General features: G+C 53.2%; 5 protein-coding genes across 5 annotated transcripts; 2 read left to right on the forward strand and 3 right to left on the reverse strand.

Annotated features, from left to right (window-relative positions):
* Positions 1 to 4,440: 4,440 nt before the first annotated feature.
* BDP55DRAFT_541811 (glycosyl transferase family group 2-domain-containing protein) lies at positions 4,441 to 7,363 on the forward strand (the record flags this gene model as incomplete). The annotated part of the gene is made up of 5 exons (XM_060568255.1): positions 4,441 to 4,857; positions 4,910 to 5,455; positions 5,509 to 6,251; positions 6,304 to 6,947; positions 7,005 to 7,363. 5 exons carry the CDS (start codon positions 4,441 to 4,443, stop codon positions 7,361 to 7,363), a joined length of 2,709 nt encoding a protein of 902 aa, XP_060435046.1.
* A 962-nt stretch (positions 7,364 to 8,325) lies between these two features.
* BDP55DRAFT_541931 (60S ribosome subunit biogenesis protein NIP7) lies at positions 8,326 to 9,062 on the reverse strand (the record flags this gene model as incomplete). Its single annotated transcript, XM_060568265.1, has 3 exons — positions 8,326 to 8,580; positions 8,658 to 8,746; positions 8,837 to 9,062. 3 exons carry the CDS (start codon positions 9,060 to 9,062, stop codon positions 8,326 to 8,328), a joined length of 570 nt encoding a protein of 189 aa, XP_060435047.1.
* A 444-nt stretch (positions 9,063 to 9,506) lies between these two features.
* Positions 9,507 to 11,609, forward strand: BDP55DRAFT_723956 (nucleolar complex-associated protein; the record flags this gene model as incomplete). Its single annotated transcript, XM_060578822.1, has 1 exon — positions 9,507 to 11,609. The coding sequence occupies one exon, from the start codon at positions 9,507 to 9,509 to the stop codon at positions 11,607 to 11,609; it is 2,103 nt and encodes a 700-aa protein (XP_060435048.1).
* Positions 11,610 to 12,828: 1,219 nt separating this feature from the next.
* On the reverse strand, positions 12,829 to 13,835 carry BDP55DRAFT_646770 (uncharacterized protein; the record flags this gene model as incomplete). Its single annotated transcript, XM_060573728.1, has 3 exons — positions 13,815 to 13,835; positions 12,902 to 13,765; positions 12,829 to 12,848 (listed from the first exon to the last, which is right to left on the reverse strand). Coding segments are annotated over exons 1-2 (861 nt in total), but the record flags the coding sequence as incomplete, so codon positions are not given.
* A 1,612-nt stretch (positions 13,836 to 15,447) lies between these two features.
* Positions 15,448 to 16,319, reverse strand: BDP55DRAFT_723958 (uncharacterized protein; the record flags this gene model as incomplete). The annotated part of the gene is made up of 3 exons (XM_060578823.1): positions 15,448 to 16,066; positions 16,149 to 16,199; positions 16,255 to 16,319. 3 exons carry the CDS (start codon positions 16,317 to 16,319, stop codon positions 15,448 to 15,450), a joined length of 735 nt encoding a protein of 244 aa, XP_060435050.1.
* Positions 16,320 to 19,517: the final 3,198 nt, after the last annotated feature.

Here is a 19,517-nt window from a genome sequence, read left to right on the forward strand (position 1 = left end):
CTTTCTCGAGAGTCGACGCCTTGGTCAGATCCAAGATTGCTTTTCACCAAATTTTTTATTTTTTTTGAATATTTTTCTTGCATGTCTTTCGTTGGTTCGAAAGGGTCCAGCAAAAAACCCCGGCAAATGCAGGCCGAGGCGGGAAAGAAGCTGCTAACGTGGCTAGAGGTGTACCATTTGACAAAGTCGATGTGATAGTAATAATCCAGACCGAATAGTCACAGGAAGCGGGACCAGGCTGCGAGAGGAGCGCGAACCCAACTCATGTGGGCAACCGCATTATCAATGTAACGAACTCGTCCTTGCCTGCAGCAGCCAGCAATAACTTTGCTTCTATCCGCCTGTCTGTGGCAACGCTAGTTAATATATCTCCCGAGATGAAGACATTTCCGTATAATTATGTTGCGGTTGCTAAAATGGATACCCTCGGGAAGGGCAATGGTCCAGCAGCCTTTGGCGCAAAGAAAGAAAGCAAAAAGGACAGACTAGTGAATAAGGGTCTGCCACTTTTCGAAGTTTCTGGCGGTGTTTTCGTTGCCGGTCCCAGCGTTGCTAGATGCCGCGAGCCGCCTGGTCCCGACCTTTTGACGGAGTCCGACGTGGGACCAGCTAAGGTCTGGAAGGACGAAGGCTGCTCTGGTCCCTGGAAAATCCAGGACTGCAACCCTTGCAATCTTTCACGATGTCCTAAACAACTGTACGGCAACCCAAATCTAGCTGAAAACTATGAGTTCGTGAGGTTGACGATATGGGGCGGTGCAAGGATTCGATTGGACAGTTCTGGGGCGGAGATATCGTGAACCGGGAAAATTGCATGCGGGATAGCAATAGTCGAAGACGGGATCTGCGCAGGCTCAGGGGTTGGCTAGATAGGCATTACAAACACGCCGAAAGCTGAAGTTGATGCAGGCAGCAGAAGGCCTGGTAGGTTCGCTACGCGAAGAGAGTGCAATTGCCACCTCCACCGTCAATTCGATAGAGATACTGAGCGGAAGGCTAAAGCCAACAGTTGTTGAGTAGGCTTTGCTCACGACGGGAGTTGAGACAGTCAGACAGAGACTGCCAATTCGTACAATCGCTGGGCTAAGAGTCTTGTCGTCCATTGTCAAGCAACCCACAGTGGACGCTGGCAGCAAGGCCGTTCTGGGGCAGAGTCGATCTAGAAAAGAGCCCAGAGACTTGGCTCATTTGGGGCAGAATGCCGACACTTACGTTTTTCGTTTCCTTTCAGCAAATTCAGCGTCATGGAGCCTTTCTTGTGTGCTCGTCAAAGTCGCTCGCGTCTTTGTTGGGATTTGCCGCACCCATTGTTCGACTTGTTCGGACTGCTCAGGCCTCTAGCGCAGAGTATGGCCGGGATGGCGAAAGGACTGCATACATACTCGGTAAACCGAAGTCGAAAGATGAAGCGATGATACCCAAGTGGATTTGAAGCAGCTGCGTCTTGGGAAAGACCGAAAAAACGCCACGGTCGGGATGAATGGGAATCGGCGCGACCAGAGGTTGGGAAGTTGAGAACTTCAGACCAATATTCTCCATTGTGTATGTAGCATTGCAGCACAAACGTAGCTGAAAGTCGAGGTTTGGACGTATCATAGTCGAGCCTGGTGCCTAGAAAAGCAAGATAGTCGTATGCAGCCACATGGTATCTGCAGCGTTGCAATGGGTGTTGCGGGCGAAAGCTTCTGGATGTTTGATTGTCGTGACCCGAGGCGGAAAGGACCAGTAACACTGCTTACACGCCGGCCGCTTCCCGAAGAGCCCGATAGGCGGGCGGCGGATAGCCCTGGTATACGAATAAACCCCTTATATTGCATAGAGAATGGATCACGTCATTCAGCAGGATATCTTTAAGGGTAAAGAGTACGCAACTAGATAGCACAACGAGCTACACGCATAATGACATCTTTGTTTCTGCAAGGCACAGGCGGGAGGGAAGGTGCCGGTGGAAGGATGCCGATGCCGCCGAGCAACCAAGACACCACCAAGACACACCACTTTATCTAACCATATGCGGAAACGACATCTGCGATCTGCCGCTATCCATGACTGCGCTGCCTTGCAATGTGCATCGCCATCAACACCTTCGGCGTGTCAGCGTGCCAATGTGCCAACGTGCCTAGCTTTCCCGTCCCTCCTCCATCCTCTTTCACTCGGTTTCCTTCGTCTGCCTCTGCCCCTCTGCCGGCTTCCTTCCGCCACCACTGTACGACCAACACATCTATCGACGACGTACATGGGATGGGCCTGGTCTACACACCAACACTGTTTGTACGCCATACCACCCCTGGAAATCGGCAGGACCAGGCAATGTCACAGGTTCAGCAAGCCACTCTTGCCCACCTAATCTCTACCCATCTCATCACAATCATCCCATATTGACCATTCCGCCCGAACCTCGCCACTACTTGGGATGACGGCTGTTTCCCGTCTTACGCCCAAATTCCCCCTCCAGTCGTTCTGCAAGTTACCGTCATATGCATGGCTCTCGGACGAGACAACGACTGTGAGCATACCATTCCCGAAACATTGTTGCATGCCTTCGTGGAAAATACCGTATTGTTCCAAAAAGCAAGCAACAACGGGAAGCCAACTCCATTTGGGTTCACGAGGCAAAAATTCACCTCCACCCCGCCAGAGGTGTGCTTCAGGTTGGCCCCCGGGGCCCCGATACGTGATTTTTCACCACCGCTCACGACCTTCACCGTGGCTAGTGCCAATCGCAAAACTTTGAACGCCCACCAACTCCAGATGTACCCATAGACACCCATAAGACTGTTGTACGGATACTTGATCGAAAGACCAACTTCTCGTTCTAAAGCCGAAACACACAAACCCTCTGTGAGGACTCGGTCTGAAGATCGCTGTTATTATACGAGCGTCCCCCACCCGCGACGCAGAGACAACGGGAAGCCTAGAGAGTAGAGACACACTCGGCCCGGACAGCGTTTTGTCTCTCCCAACGTGGATATTTTCACAGTTCCTGGGCTGCTGGCCCAAGTGGTTGACGAATAAGGTTACCAAGACCTCGGAAGGTCCTGCCAGCTTGCCGTGACCAGGGGTCTGGGTAGAAAGTGGCTAGACGCCCAGAATCAGTCGTCCTGCAGCTTGCGGTATGCCAATTTTAGCGCCTACACCCAAGTTGGCTGGCGCAAGCCAAGCAAACGAGCGGAGGTTTTCAATGGTCCAAGACCTCTCGGGGGCTTGCTTTGCGGCAAGGCTAGGCCTGGTCAGGAAAGGACGAGAAAAAGTCCTTTTTTTCTCTCGGCTGTTGATATCAACTAGTTTTGCGCTTCTTTGCTTACACGACTTTCTGGGAAGCACAATCAGAGCCTCAGGAGACGGCCGATTTAGACTACGCTAAGTCAGGACGGCTCTAGTCGTTCCTGAGCTAGACTGCCCATCATCCGCCGTTCTTCTGTTTCTAACCTTTTGGTTTGCTAGTATGCTGTTGATCACCAACAGCGCTGAAATTTTCTCTGGCCGGCTTCTATTAACATGTCTCCGGCCTGGGCGACTGCCTTGATCAAGCTTGTCGTTGCCGGTGTCTAATCCCAGGCAGATTCTTTGGCCTGACGAGAACTCTTTGGCGATCTTCCCGCGTCGTTCCGCTGGCCCAGTGGCCCGTAACCAGCTCGCTTATTCCAGATCAGTATCATCATCATGATACGGAGTACTCGACCACGTCGACTAAGGCGACACCGATGAGCTAGCATGCCTTTGCCTTCACAGGGGTGTTTATGGCTGTTTCTCAGTCTAACGGCTTGGCCATGCAACGCTTGGGGAGGCATCGCTCGTGCGATAAGGCCTCGACGCTCCTTTGTCGCCTCCATCCACGCTACCCCCTCACGATGGGGAAAAGCTTCTCTCCTTCTTTGTACCTGACTACCGGCTTTCCACCCAACGCACGGGTGGCGCCAGTTCTCTAAGCACCAGAGTCAGGAATCATGCCGCTTTTCACCAGTCCCATCTCAGCTAGGAGTCCGTCTTGAACGGACGACTTAGGCGTGTGGAACCCAGGTTTGCGTGCGTGGTCGACCGGCGAGTGCTGGCGAGGCCAACCGTTGTTTGTCCCCCCCTCCTCGATACGATCCTTGACTGACGCCTTTCATTGCCGCATTGGAGGCGTCCATGGCCGCTCATATCGTTTTTGGCGTACTCAGCTAGACCAGACAATATTGCTCTCAGCTCCCGGTGCCCCCGTCTATGCAGCTTGGCTAGACCTTTGTCCCCAGGATAGATGCCTTCCGCGCTTGCAGAGTCTCTACTATGGTCCCGTCTCACATATCTTAAACCGATTCCCCATCCCCCTGAACTACTAGTTACCCTGAACAACAATCACTCTCTTCGCTTACACTCACTTATCCTGTTCTTTCTTCACCTCAAGGTAGGAAGTGGTTTGAGCAGTCTGTGGTTCGTTCGTTTCACAGTCTCCACAAGATGAAGGCTTTCAAGACCTACTTCGCGCCCGACCAGGCGTCGGGCCAACCCGCTCCCGAATCGTCGAAGTCGAATACACTGCAACCGCTTGCACCCCAGCCGAAGCCGCAGGCGGCCCAGAGACCAGCTCCTTACCGGGCACAAAGCGCCAGAACATCCGCTCGACAGTCGACAGTGAGCTTGGCACTCACTGCTGGTATGAGGGACAAGCATGCCAGCAGCATCATCGATCTCAGGGCAGACGTCACTGTACACAGTATCTATCAGGATCAGCTCAGAAAGATGTATGCTTCGGCATGGAACCTGGGGGAGGGTGTTGTTCTTAAGAAGGGCCGTAACGATTATGTCTGCGCTCCTCCTCAGCTATCTACGGTACCAAATGGGTTCTTCGATATGGCGACCCAGCTCAACGTCAGCGTAAGTACTCGAAGAGTATCAGAATAATAGCAAATTCTGACCACCTTCTTAGTGTGCCATGACGGTCAACACACCTTTCATTCAGTCCATCATTCACGGAATCCTGAACCGCGGCGAACTCTTGACCTCCATTCCTCTTGCCGGGGGCTTGCAGCTTCAGGTCCTCCAGAGGATGACCGATCTGCCCAGGTGTCAGAAGCATCACTTTGCAGCCTTTATTCTCGACCCTCCTGTTCTCACCGTCTGGGATGACGATGCCAATAAACTTCAAGCCCGCGCAGAGAGCCTGGAGCACATGATTATCTCATACATCTGGCGCAACGAGGGAGGCGAGGCCGAGGAGAGTGACGAGAAGAACGAGAAGCAGCCCGACATTAACGTCGAGGAACTCTCGCCTGCTGCGCTTGAAGAGGCCCTCAAGGCTGAGGTACGGCCAGTCCGATTGACCAGTTGCATAATGGTTTCGTTGGGACTTTGCTTGTCTGTGGTATGTCTGGGACTCGGTTACCGGAACTTGGCCCTACAGTCCACCGTTGACGGCAGCTACGTGCGTTGGGCGCTCGTGGCGGTTACCCCAATCACGCTTTTCATCAGTCTTGTGAGTATTGTGAATCTTGAGTGTCTTGTTGCCACCAACTAACGCACCGTAAGTTCTTCTTCCTGTCTATTGCCGGAAACGTCTTCCAGATTTTCGGTCCCATCTCGTCGGTTCACGCAAACTCCAAGAACTACTCTGGTAAGGCGCCGCGCCGCCTGAGCCCTTATCGAGGCGAACTACCTCATGTTACCATCCAGATGCCTGTCTACAAGGAGGGTCTGAACGCTGTCATCAAGCCCACGGTTCTTTCTCTCAAGACTGCCATCTCCACCTATGAGATGCAGGGCGGTTCCGCTAGCATCTTTGTCAACGACGACGGCATGCAGCTCATCAGTGAGGATGAAGCCTCAGCACGTAGGGAATTCTACGAGGAGCACAACATGGGATGGGTTGCTCGCCCTGGCCACAACCCTAAGCCTGCGGACCCCAGCGTGCAGCCTTTCATCCGCAGAGGCAGATTCAAGAAGGCCTCCAACATGAACTACGCCTTGATGACTAGTAACAAGGTTGAGGAGAAGCTCAAGCACATCAACCGCGGAAGCAGATGGAGTCAGGACAGTGAAGATCAAGCCTACGAGCAAGCTCTTGCCGAGGTTCTCGACGAGTCTGAGGGCCGAACCTGGGCTGAGGGCAACATCCGCATGGGTGACTACATTCTTCTTATCGACTCTGATACCCGTGTTCCGCGTGACTGCTTTTTGGATGCCGTCAGCGAGATGGAGGCCTCCCCCGAGGTTGCCATCATTCAGTACACTTCCGGTGTCATGCGGGTTTCCGACTCATTCTTCGAGAAGGCGTAAGTACGATCGAGCCGTCATTCCATACACACCAGCTAACTCCTTTCACAGTGTCACGTGGTTCACGCAGATGATTTACACCATCATCACCTTCGCCGTCGCCAATGGCGACATCTCCCCCTTCGTCGGTCACAACGCTATCCTCCGCTGGTCTGCTCTCCAAGATGCTGCTTCCTATATGGAGGATGGCTACGAGAAGTTCTGGTCCGAGTCTCACGTCTCTGAGGATTTCGATATGGCTTTGCGTCTTCAGACCTCGGGTTACACTATCCGCTACGGTGCTTACACCGGCGATGGCTTCCAAGAGGGTGTCTCGCTCACTGTCTACGACGAGTTGGCCCGCTGGGAGAAATATGCTTACGGATGTAACGAGCTGCTGTTTCACCCCTTCCGTTTCTGGATCACTCGTGGCCCCTTCACGCCCCTCTTCAGGCGCTTCATCTGCTCCAATATTGCCTTCTACAGAAAGGTTACGATTCTGTCCTACATCGGCACTTACTACGCTATTGGAGCATCTTGGATTCTTACTCTTATGAACTACTTCCTCACGGGATGGTTTTGGGGCTACTACGACAAGTACTACCTCGATTCGTTCGCTATCTTCTTGTCCATCATGGTCGTTTTTCCGCTCACTGGCAACATCGCCTTGGCTGTGCTCAGGTACAGACTGGGCCAGAAGTCCCTCCTCGGAGCCCGTAAGTTTCCCTCTTGTTTTCTGGACAGACGCCAGACAGCTAACCTTTGAAACGTAGTCTGGGATAACTTCAAGTGGATGCCCATCTTCACCATCTTTCTCGGCGGAATCTCGCTCCACGTGTCCAAGGCTTTGCTTTGCCACTTCTTCGAGATTGATATCCAGTGGGGCGCCACCTCCAAGGAAGTCGAGAATTGCAACTTCATGGAGGAAATTCCCAAGATCATCAAGAGCTTCGCGGGCACGTTTGTCTTCACAGCACTTGGGATCGCCCTCATCGTCTGTGGATACTACGTCTTCCCCCAACAGTGGCAGATTCGCTGGCTATCGACAATCTTCCCTGTGGGGATGTCCATCGCTTCGCACTTTTGCCTCCCGGTACTCCTCAACCCGGCTTTGATGAAGTTCACCTTCTAAATCAGCACACCTTACGCGACCATTTAATGAACATATTTTCTAGACATGGGATCTATAGACGGAGTTTATTTTTGGCAGACGGGATCCTTCCTCCATGGAGGTACAGACTGTTGGCAGCATTTTTGATGGGTCTTTTACTCACTTTTTTTTCATTCCATCTGGCCTTGATGATGACGAGCATCGTCATGGATACAGCATGATTTAATGTTTTCAATCTCTATATATATACCAGGCATATCCACAGATATCCAATCAAAGAAGATAATCAAAAGCGTCCCATTTGAGAACACTGCTAGCGACTTGAAGTCCCACATCATACCCCAAGAGTTCAGTCACTTGGCATCTGGCTACTGGCTTGGTGAACTTTGCAAATACAGAATCGCAGAGGCGGGCCAACTACGCCTCGGTCAGAAATCCCAACTGTACAAGCCTCCCGTGAGAGAGACGCACTCATGGCTCAGAACCATCTTTTGGAATCCGCCTCCAAGGGGCTGCCTGGTACGGCTCAATAGACCAGCCGATACTGCTGGTCATAATGATCTCAAGGTCGAAATGGAGCAATCACTTACGCGATCCCTCGATTTTCTCTGGACCTCATGAGAAGATACCTGATCTGGCAGTAGATGAAATTTTGCAGTACTGCTAGACAGCGAGCCTTCGCAAATTCAAATCGTGAAGAGCTCTGAGCCAAAACCAACGTCTAACTGTGCATTCTTCTCCTCAAAGTAAAAAGATCAAAATTGCCCATGACCAATAATCACAGTAAAACGCCGTGTGAAAAATGCCCCAACCGTTCTTCAAGCTCTCTCTTTTTTGGTGAACCCAAAACGCCGTTCCAAATGTGCCAAACATGAAAACCCAGAGGGTGTTGAGAGCAGCAGCACCGCCACCACCACAGCCATTACCTCCTATGACACCTCCCGCCCCTCCTCTCCAATTCTCTTACAGCCAGACAGACCCATCTAACTGTTCGTCGCAAAGAGGGTATCTTCGTCGCGCAAGTATTCGCCGGCGTCGGATTGCCTGAAGCAAACAACACCAGTGGGATCGAGACGGCGCGCCTCGGCCGTGGAGCGGGCGGTGACGCCGAAGCCGAGGGGCTTGTCGTCCATGGCGTAGACGATGACTCCTTGGTGCTCGGGGCAGTCGTCGGACCAGCGGCCGACGTGGGCCTTGACGATGTTGCCGCCGTACAGGAAGGGCATCTCTCCGTTGGGCTGAAGATTTCCCGGTCAGCATATTTGTTCCACTATGCATGCTTGAACTCGAACGAATGGGTCCCCGTTTGACATACCTTGACCCAAATCTTGTATCTTGCGTGCTCGCCGAGGACCGGGAGGGCGGTGATGTGCAGGCGGAACTTGCCAGTCTTTGTGAACTTTCCTATATTGCGCAACAAGAAGTGGTAATTAGTCCATGTGTACGCAGAGAGTTGACGAGAGGTTGGGTTGGCTTTGCGCGCAAGGAACATACCGAGGCAGATGCCGATGCTGAGGAGCTTATCGCGAGCGATGCTGGTCGCCAGGTTCGCAACGGAGAGGCGCACGTAGTAGACACGGTCGCGAATCATGCGGAAGACGTAACGATCGGGCTCGGGGCCGTTGTTGAGCGGGGCGATGAGGTTCTTCAGCGAGCTGCCCATGTAGCTGGCCAGCTTGTTGAAGAGGGTCTCGGTCTCTTTTTCTGTGAGGGGACGCATTTTGGGATCTCTGGTTTTGTTTGACGTCGAATGTGTTCGGTTCGGTGTCTGCAGACTTGTGTTGAGGACTCGTTGAGCTTTCCTTGGACGAAAACTTTCAAAGTCGAATGTGCCGTTACCGAAAGGTGGGATGCCAGCTGCATCGCGATGCGAAAAAGGTTGGAGTAGCGGCAGAAACCCAAAAAATTTCGGGCGGTCTGAGGGTGTTCCGGGGTTTCCATTGGCTCAATGGCCAAAACCTCCACTAAAAAGTTCTCGATGGTCCCTCTTCCCGCTGTTGGCGGTCCCAGGGTCCCCCATTCAATCCCACCGTGCATCGAGAAATCTTCCATTCAGCGAGGACGAGAACATCTTAAAGACCAACGAAGCCAGAAACCACCGCCTAAACTTTCTTCAAAGTTCCTCTCCCTGCCGATTGGCCTTTCAGACAAACCATCATTCACAATGTCCTCCAGAGCTTCAAAACGTCGTAGGCTCACGCCGCCGCCCGAAGACGAGAATGACCACACCAGCAAGTCGTCCAAGAAGATCCAAAAGTCTTTCTTCAAGAACGCCGCCAGCTGGAACCTGGAGCAGGACTACGAGAACCGCCCGCGAAAGGGAAAGAAGGATAAGAAGGAAAGCACCCGCCTGCCCATCAAGACGGCCGACGGCCGCCTCGAGCAGTACCGGTCTCTGCAAGGCGACGACAACAACGACGATGCCGACTCGGTCGGGAGCGACGGCGAGTGGCTCGAGGGCCGCGAGGACGAGGAGGCCACTGCCGAGGCGGGCGCCGAAAGGCTGCGTCAGGACCGCAGGAAAGAAGAGGAGGAGTCGGACCTGCCTGAGTCCGTCCAGATCCACCAGGCCAAGGAAGAGCTCGCCAAGATCGCAATGGCACTGAACGAGGATCCGGAGGAGAACGTCGCGGCCTTCAAGGCCATTGCAAAGATTGGACAGTCGCGTATCCCGGCCATCCAGAAGCTCACGCTGGCCACCCAGCTTGCCGTCTACAAGGACGTTATCCCGGGCTACCGCATCCGGCCCGTCGCCGAAGACGCCCCTGTAGAGAAGCTCTCCAAGGAGGTCCGGAAGCTGCGCGCTTTTGAGCAGGCCCTCGTTTCCGGTTACCAGGGTTACGTGAAGGAGCTCGCGAAGTGGGCAAAGGCCGATATACCGACCACGCGGAAAACGGGTCAGAGCATCTCGAGCGTCGCCATCTCGTGCGCCTGCACGCTCGTCAACGCCGTCCCGCACTTCAACTTCCGCAACGACCTCCTCAAGATTATCGTCAGCAAGCTCTCCAAGCGCAAGATCGACGCCGACTTTCACAAGTGCCGTCGCGCGCTCGAGACGCTCTTTGTCGACGACGAGGAGGGCCGCCCTTCCATGGAAGCCGCCTCCCTGCTCACCAAGATGATGAAGGCCCGCAACTTTGCCGTCGACGAGACCGTGCTCAACCTCTTCCTCCACCTGCGCCTGCTCTCCGAGTTCGCGGGTAAAGCCTCGCAGGACCGCGTCGACCGCGAGCGCGACCCGAGTGCCCCGCCACCGCAGTCGCGCAAGAACTTCAAAAAGGAGTTCCGCACCAAGAAGGAGCGCAAGATGCTCAAAGAGCAGAGGGCCATCCAGAAGGACATGGAACAGGCCGACGCCCTCGTCAGCCACGAGGAGCGCGAGCGCATGCAGTCTGAGACGCTGAAGCTCGTCTTCGTCTCCTACTTCCGCATTCTCAAGATGCGCGTGCCGTGGCTCATGGGCGCCGTGCTCGAGGGCCTGGCCAAGTACGCCCACCTCATCAACCAGGACTTCTTTGGCGATCTTCTCGAAGCTCTCAAAGATCTCATTCGCCACGCCCAAGAGGACGCGGAAGGCAACAACCGCGATGACGACGATGAAGAGAACCAAGACGAAGAAGAAGAAGACGACGACGGCCTCGGCGGCGCATCCCGCAACACGAGCCGCGAAGCCCTCCTCTGCACAGTCACAGCCTTTGCCCTCCTCGCAGGCCAGGACGCCCACAACTCCCGCTCCGCACTGCACCTCGACCTCTCTCACTTCGTTACCCACCTCTTCACCTCCCTCCCCTCCCTCTCCCTGAACCCGGACCTCGAACTCACCTCCAAATCCCTCCACATCCGCCCCGCCCAGGCCGCCGCCACACGCGACAACCGCGTCAATCTGCAGACCACCACCGTCCTCCTCCTGCGCTGCCTCACGGCCGTTCTCCTGCCAGCCTACCAGATCCGCTCCGTCCCGCCCCTGCGCCTCGCGGCGTTTAGCAAGCAAATCATGTCCGCGGCGCTGCACATGCCCGACAAGTCGGCACAGGCGGCGCTGGCGCTCATGCAGGACGTCGGACACACCCACGGCAAGAAGATTGCCGCGCTGTGGTGCACCGAGGAGCGCAAGGGCGACGGCAACTACAATGCCCTCAGCGATAGTGTCGAGGGCAGCAACCCGTTTGCCACGACGGTGTGGGAGGGCGAGCTGCTGCGGAGGCATTTTTCGCCAAAGGTTAGGGAGGGTGTCAAGTTATTAGAGAAGGAGATTAATAGCGCATGATGATGAGGATGAAGGGCGATCGAGGTTGAGTCGAATAAATTATAAAAGGAGTTGGGAAAGAATGGGAAAAAGTGAAAAGGGGTTACCTTTTTTTGGGTGTTGCGGGCTTTGGCATTTAGAGACCTCGTACATATTATATACACTGCCCATGACCAAAGAAGCTATCTTCGGACTCAATCAAGATACCTACTTTAGCAGTGCTGATATGTCCCATGTTGTATCGAGCTTTGGCATTCATAAGAGTTTTGAGAAACTGTAGGTTGACTTTCTACCTAAACTGTCTGTGAGGTATCGTTCCTGAGCAAAGTGACCTGAGCAGCGGACAATCTAATACCTCTAGAAGCAAGATAGTGCATCTGTACGAGATATCTCGTTCTGCCCCCCCAAGTCGAGAGACCCCCACAGCCAATATCAAAGTCAACCATTATTCATCATGTCAACTCTCTCTGTCTCGTCGAACCCCCGCCATTTCCTCACGCCGATGCTGAGTGGCATCCTCGTTACCCCTTCTCCATAGCTACTCAAGGTTTTGCCAGCATAGGGCAGCATTAAAGAGTGCTGAAAGAGATCAGGTACGTTGTTTTAACTTCCACAATCTGAGGACATGGCTGCAAAAGTTCGCCTATGCTTATCGAGTCCGGTTCGTGTCAGCACTGTGGCCCCTCGAAGGTTTTCAAGTCATTGCCCAATCATATAGGCGCGATAAATCAAGCATTCTAGGCTTGTTGACGGTCATGAATTCATCTCGAGAACGAGTTAGGCCCACATCGAGTCGTTGATGCCTCTGCGGCGGATAGTCGGCTGTGGGACTGGGGCACCAGCCAAAGGAGGACCGGACGAATTGTGCGAAGGGCCAGCCAAGTTGTTCTGAGGACCGTACGAGTTGATCTTCCGAACAGGCACGCTGATCGAGGGACCGGATAAGCCGTTCGAATCCTTCCATCGGATGGCCTGGAGATGATCGTCGGGGTCATCCACAACGGCAGGGCTGGCGCCAAAGTGAAGGGGGAATTTGGCAGCTGCCCGAAGCAGCTTGGGGCAGTCCAGGTTCGAGTGCTCGTGGAGGACAACGTTAACGGCGAACTTATCCTTCACTGCATCCGATGCAGCTTGCATGCGAACGAGGTCATGGTCACCATCAGAATCCGTGTTGCAGCAAGAAGCCGCCAAGCCAATAATAGGGTGGCTTCTCTTCGGGCAGTTGCAGTCGGATCCCTCAGTCAGCGGCTCCGCTGCCTTCTCCTCGTTGGTAGTTTCCTGTCTCTGAATAACGTTTTCAGTGTTGTTAATGCTTCCAGAGTGATGATCGGTGATGGACACAACGCCGGGCTTATTTTTGGATACCTGAGCCTTCCGAGCGTGAAACGCATCAAATCCAGGAAGCTCCAGACCGCGGTTGAGTTGCGCCAGAGCCCATTCGACAGTGCCAAACTTTGGCTCTGGTTCAACAGCAGAGGCCTCAGTCTTCGCGGCGGAGGTTTCAGCATCTTGCTCGATGTCAACTCTCTCAAGAATACGAGAAGCCTGTCCATTGTAGTTAGACTGCGACTGTGTGGCCGATTCAACGTCTTCGACAAGAAGAGCGGAAGCTCGGGCGTTCAAGTTGGAGTCGTTCTGCTCCTTGATGACCTTTGCATCGTAAGCGACCCGCAGGCTCTTTCCCAAGCCACTGGGCTTCGAATGGACGGTCGTCTCAGGATTGGCATCAACATCTTGCTTCAGAGAAGGCGGCAGAGCGATAGACTGAGGAATAGCTTTGACATTTCCGACAGTGGCGACTCTCGATGTCTCGGGGCCATCCATCTTGGTGAGAAGTACCGTTGAAGAGGAATGGCTGATCGGAGTCTCCTTGGGGGGAGCGGCAACCGGGTTAGGCGCGGGCGTGAGCCAGCTGGCGAGATCCTTATCGATTCCTTTCGGAGCGGTAGAGCGAGCAGGAATCGTTTTCGCGGGCATCGCAGGTATCTTTGACATCGTGGTCATTGTGGACGCAGCGAGCGTCGCAGGCGTCGCGGGGCTAGCCTGAGGAGTGTTCGAGCCTGCCAACCAACCTGCAAGAGCGGGATTCACGCGAGTGACGGCGGAAGGTTGAACCTTAGCTCGGTTCACCTCAGCCTGCGTGAAGATAGAACGCGAGGAGGCGAGCGTGGGACGGTCTGCGAGGATTAGCAAATTGCACGATAGATTCCCAAGAAGTCAACTCACTCATTTGAAGCGGATGAGCATCATAACGAGTAGAGATGGCTGCTCTTCCGACGCCGCCCGGCCGGCTGCTACTGCCGCCATTGTTCATGCCTCCGCGGCCACCGCCACCGCTTCCCTTGGCTTTCCTGAACTCCGAGGCAAGAAGTCTTGCTGCTGCCATCTGTTCAGCCTGCTTCTTGGGGTCCATGTTGGCAAGAATGTTGGCGGCACGCTCTCTTTAGACTTGCGAGGTTGATATTCCGGAACCTTTTCTGATAAATGTCTAGTGATTTGATTAGTATTGAACTCTTCCTTGGAACTGGTCATAGCCTGAAATATCTGTCGGCCAATTATGCAGAAGCATTCCAAAAATGTGGAAGATGTAGAAAGCGTCGAAGTTGAGGCTTTGGCATCCTGTCCCATAAGCGGACAATGCATAGAGATCGACAGAAGAGCAGAGGCGCTAGAAAATCCAAGCTCATAATCTTTGTGAAGATGCCTTCAGAAAGAAGTGCCCCAATCCAGTATATGAATCCCTGCAAGGAGCAAGGGGAAAAATGTGTAGTACTAACCTTACTTATGTAGACTGCCTTTCTCAATTGCTGGAAGGAGAAAGCCTGTCTGTCGGTGTTCTGCTACCTGCAGCCAGCGTCAACGTAGAGTATGGCTGGAGACGGCGCCCAAGGTGGGAAACCGAGTATAACTGGATAGGAATCTGGACAGGTAAAACTGGCGTGAGCGCTGAATAGGCAGACTGGGTCAAGTGGGAAGACACCAGACTGGCTCGTCATGAGATGTAGAGAAGGAACCTTACCCAGTGGTTAACGAAGGAAGGAAAGCGTATCTTTCCACCCTTGGAATAATGAGAAGGTAGGGTTGCTGAAGCAGGTGGTCTTCGAGAAAGGTAGGAGCTTGGGACAAAATCAAGGAGTCAAAAGGCAAGCACAGGTGGGTTGCTCTGGAGACTTATGACACAGGAAAAAAACGGTAGAGTAAACAAAATGGATTCACCCCAGCTCGAGGTAAAGACGAAAATGGGACGGAATGAGTATTTAGGACGGTAGGTAGGGACCGCAGGTACATGAGACGGAGGGAGTAGTTGGGGCGATGGAAGAATCATCACGAGATGACTTTGAAGGATGCTACTTCCCCTCTGTCATGAGGCCGTTGATTCACGCATGGAGGCTTGGCTAACTACCAGGCGTGAAGGTCAAGAACATGGCTGCGGGAGAAACAATAAAAGAAAGAAACCATGAAGCTTTTTGTTGGATGTCCACTTACCTGGCACTCGTCAGCTGAGTTTCATGTTGAAGAAGAAGAATCCACCTGGTAGAGGTATCTAGCGGGAGGGACATTTCAATTCTGAAGTACATGTACAAGACAGTCCCCTCTCACATTTGTGAGGGCTGTTCTGCCTCTTCAATGCCAAGGGTGTAGTGGGGGAAGCACATAACTGACAGACGGTCCCCCCTTTTAGCCAGAATATCCAGTGTATGCATACCTTCAAGTAAAAGCCGATTCAGCGTGGCAAAACATGGCAACATCTCGGAATTCACATTGGCAGGTGTAGGCAGGTTGGGGGTATCTCATCTCCATCTCTATTTCTCTGCAAGAATGCTCTCAAGTCGAGCTGAAAATCGGCGTTTCCAACACCTCACGCCTTGCCGCTCTTCTTGGCCGGTAACATCTTTTCTTCCACTCTCAGCTGTGTAGAACGGTAGACAGCATCTTTCACCTCGTCCAACCAAGCGACGCTGACAGGCGAGACGTGTTTCTGGACGTAGTCGACCAGCGCCTTCGACATTGGGGCACCGACCCGGATTCCAATCGACGAGACCCTCGGGATACCGACGGCAGCGCTGAGTCTCTCGGCACATGGCTTGGAGTATCCTACCAGTCTTGTCGCGGGCGCAGGTGCAGTGGCATTGGAAGCAACGGCGACCATCTGGGGGAGTTGACAATTGAAGGCCGATGACTGGCCGGAGCGGGCCACGAAAATGAGGGCGTATGGGGCAGGGGGGACTGCCGCAGCGTTGGCTCCTTCGTCGTCCTTTTCTGAGCCTTGCTGTGTCGATGCCAGTCTTTCGAGGTTGCGAGTGATGCTTGCCAACCCAACATCGACGAAAGAGGCGATTTCTGGCAGTGGTGGACGTTCGGCTTTCTCAGGTTCCTTGCCGGCAGCTGCCTCTTCCTTTCTCTTCCGTTTGGCGGCCCGTTTACCTTCTGAAGGCTGAATGTGCCGTTGGCGGTGTTGGCCCAGGGGCATCAATAAACTACATGTCTGGTTAGTTTGACTCCACCGTAGACGCGTGCTAGTAGACCGAGCATTAACCGGCTTGGGAACGTAAAATATACCTGCAGAGTAGTTCCAAAATGGCATCTTGATCTTCAAAGATGACTTCAGGCCTATGATATGTGAGCAATGCGAGTACTTGAACAGATCCGTCAAAGGCTATCCAACCATTGTACTGTTGAGAATGGCGTGTCAACCGAATACACCAACTTCTTTCGCAATTGATTTGCCATTTCTGTGTCTTGTGTGGCGTGAGTGAACGTCACTATTGATCTTCTCAAATGTAAGTCAAGGACTCGAGCCAATCGCGACCTAAGAACTGTGCTCCAGAAGGTGAGTTGCCAGATGAAGGAGGCGAATGGAGACGATTGATGGTGGCCCAGGAAGAATCTCGGTTGCAATTGAGAGACGTTGGATTTGATGGTCCACTTGAAGTAGTTCAGGGGCTGGCAAACCAAGACTTGGAAGTTGGAGTTGGGTGGCTGGTGCTCGAGATGCTCAAATCTTGAATGTGTATTAGCCCGTAAGGCCTGGTCGATGCTTATGGAAGACAGCGAATAATCGAGAGAAACTCGGCATTACAGCTTCAGTCACGATAATGATAGCAGCACGTACTTGGCAGCTGGGGACCAAGATACACAGCTGAAAGGGTCGATGCCAGCACTTGTGAGTCGTTGCCCAAAGAAAAGAAATAAAGACAAAAATAAAACTCGTCAGTCGGAAACAGCAGTGGGACTAATTGGCCTTAGCGGCCGATGGACAGATAAGCGAGGTGGCACTAGCGCCACATGGGATCATCAGAGGGGAAGGAAACAGATGAACGGGCATCGAAAGCTTCAACTTTGAAGTTGGAGGGTGATGATGAGTCGGGTAAGTAGCTTGGCGGACGGCTGGCAAGTGGTGATACAGATCGTTTTCTTGACTCGGGGGCCTTCGAACACCCTTTTTGAGCTCTCTGGGGCAACTGGTCCCAATGATGTCTATGCGGCAGTCGGCTGAACGTCGACGTTGGGGTTGTTGAGGCGAGTTTACATGGACATGGGCCGCTAGGAGGCTAGGTACTCCGTACCGGCCCCGCATGAGCTCCAAGCCCCTCGGGGAGCACGGACAGACAGCTGCGAGTGGAAGAGCCAGGACGCGCAAGGGTCGCCGAGAGGCCGAATGCTACGTTGGGTTGTGACCAAAGTGACGGAAGTTTTCCATGTGTTATCTGGTCGATTCTAATACGAGACTGGACTGTAAGACAGAGCATACCAGACGGCTCGAATCTGGCATCGCTCCGGGCCGGGTCGGAGGATTACGCTGCTTGCCATGGGACGGGAGCACCCAAGGTCGCCGAGGCAAGGTAATAGCAAGCTGGGAACCCGGCTGATGTCGTAGAGATACCCGCACGTATGGGATTAGACCAGAACATGGAGGAGCATACCTAGCTTTGGGTTGCTGCCTGCTATGAGCAGCCCGTGAACCAAGCTGCCCATTCAGGGTCACCTCTCACCCAAAGAAGTATCTTATTCTCTGTCGAGAATTAGGAACTTCTGCCTCGTGCTTTTCTAGTGACGTCGGTATTGAAGACGTTGCAGCTTGAGCCTTCGTCTGGGAAACTTGACAATGTCAAGTAAGATGGATTTGCTAACTTTGGTCAGTTGATGCTAGAGAGTGATATTGCTAATCCTCGGCCAATCCTTTGGTGCAGTTCCAGGGCTCAGGCCTAAGTTGGGGATACGAGCACAATCGCCTAAAAGTCGCATTTGGACGCTGGTATTTCCTTGGCAAGATGCCCCACTGTCAACGTTCTTTCCATCAGGCCAGGTACCTGGATGCATTGATCAATGGCAATGCCTCGTCTTTTCTGTCTTGCGTTGCTCCAGAGCATAGGTATTCCTTCCTTAAACTGGATGCATTTCGTGAATGAAAGATCGAGCCCTCTCCCTACATTTAAGAAGAGACGAGGAAAGAAGTCTCTCAAACAGTTGACAGCTCCTTATTACGAGTATTTCATTCTAGTCCTGTCTGGTATTTGTGTACCTTGAGTCAGGTAGGTACGGACAATAGGTAATCTGCAAGTTGAAGCAAGGCAGCTCGCGCCAATCAGCCACAAACTGTGGACCAATTGTTGCATCGTCCCATTACCTAAGCAAAGCAAGCCGCTCCTCGTCTGGTGAGAGTACCTCAAGCATGTTAATGCTCTTTGAAGAAGAAGAAGAGACGGCTTTGACAGCTGAAATATTTCAATTCGAGACAAGATGATGGTAAAAAGGCTGCTTGATGTCGCCGTCACCTTGCGTCGCGAGAGCTTGACGTACAACTTGCAAGGTACCCAGTACCTCACTTCTGGAAGATCCCGTCACTTCTGGTCGTCTCCACTACCATCTCACTTTCGCATCTGGTGCCTCAGGTACCTTGGTACCTACCTTTACTGCTCCTTGAGCTTGAGCCACACCAAAGACATCGCATTGCACCAGCGACCCCACCCCGCACCTATCATCTCGAGGACCTTATCGTCCAAAAGCTTCTGCCAGCACCTCATCTTCAACTGTTCTGACCGGTGGGTGTTGTCCTAGGTAAGCCAGAGAAACCCAGAAAGGCAGCTATGCTTTTGGTCTGTCACGTAGGAGAAAAATTCTGTAAAGGCAGACAGGCATCCACCAATCTCCATCTAACACCTCGCTTCAGACTCCCTCATACCTTACCTAGAGCCAACCCAGCTCTTTTTCACCCACGGGCATCTTTCACCTACATTACCCATCGCCCTGGCACCTTTAGCCCAGTTCCTTGAGGTACATGGCCAAGTCACCGTAGATGCACATATTACTGGGTACCTTATCTAGGAAAGCGACTTAAGATAGGTATACCGGAAGCTCAAAGCTTCTCGCCGACGGGAACTGTCACTACCAACACTCCCACCACCCACGGACAACCACGACGACGACCACCAACAAAACAAAGGTACATCCTGTAATTGCGCCCTTCACCTGCCTTGCTCATACAAACCAAGCACCCAAACAGGTACCTACCTCTCTGCCTGCTTTCTCCCGTCATTACCTCATCTCTCTTCCCCCCCCAATCCATTCGTCTCCAAAACAGATGAGTTCCCCCCCTCCCCCTCCAAAGCTCTGAGCTCTAGTGGATTCACGTCCGCCACGCCTGCACCGCGTCTCTTTTTAAGCACCCGAAAGGACCGACGTGGAACCCCTGCTCCCTCCCCAAAAAAGCCCGCCTTCGACACGCCGTGTGCTTTCCATTTGACGTTCCTGCTGCGTTAGACCTCAGCCTGCACGTTGCTATCGTCACTGTCACCCTCACCTTGACATCTTAGCGCCGACCTCCCAGACTTTTCCCACCTTACCTCTTTCCATTTCACCTTGAGGGATCAAGCTGCTGCAGCCTGATCGCCCATCTTTTATCCACTCCTCCAAGAAGAAAACCCCCCA

This window comes from Colletotrichum godetiae (assembly GCF_030913485.1).
Source record: "Colletotrichum godetiae strain CBS 193.32 chromosome Unknown BDP55scaffold_4, whole genome shotgun sequence".
Lineage (NCBI taxonomy): Eukaryota > Fungi > Ascomycota > Sordariomycetes > Glomerellales > Glomerellaceae > Colletotrichum > Colletotrichum godetiae.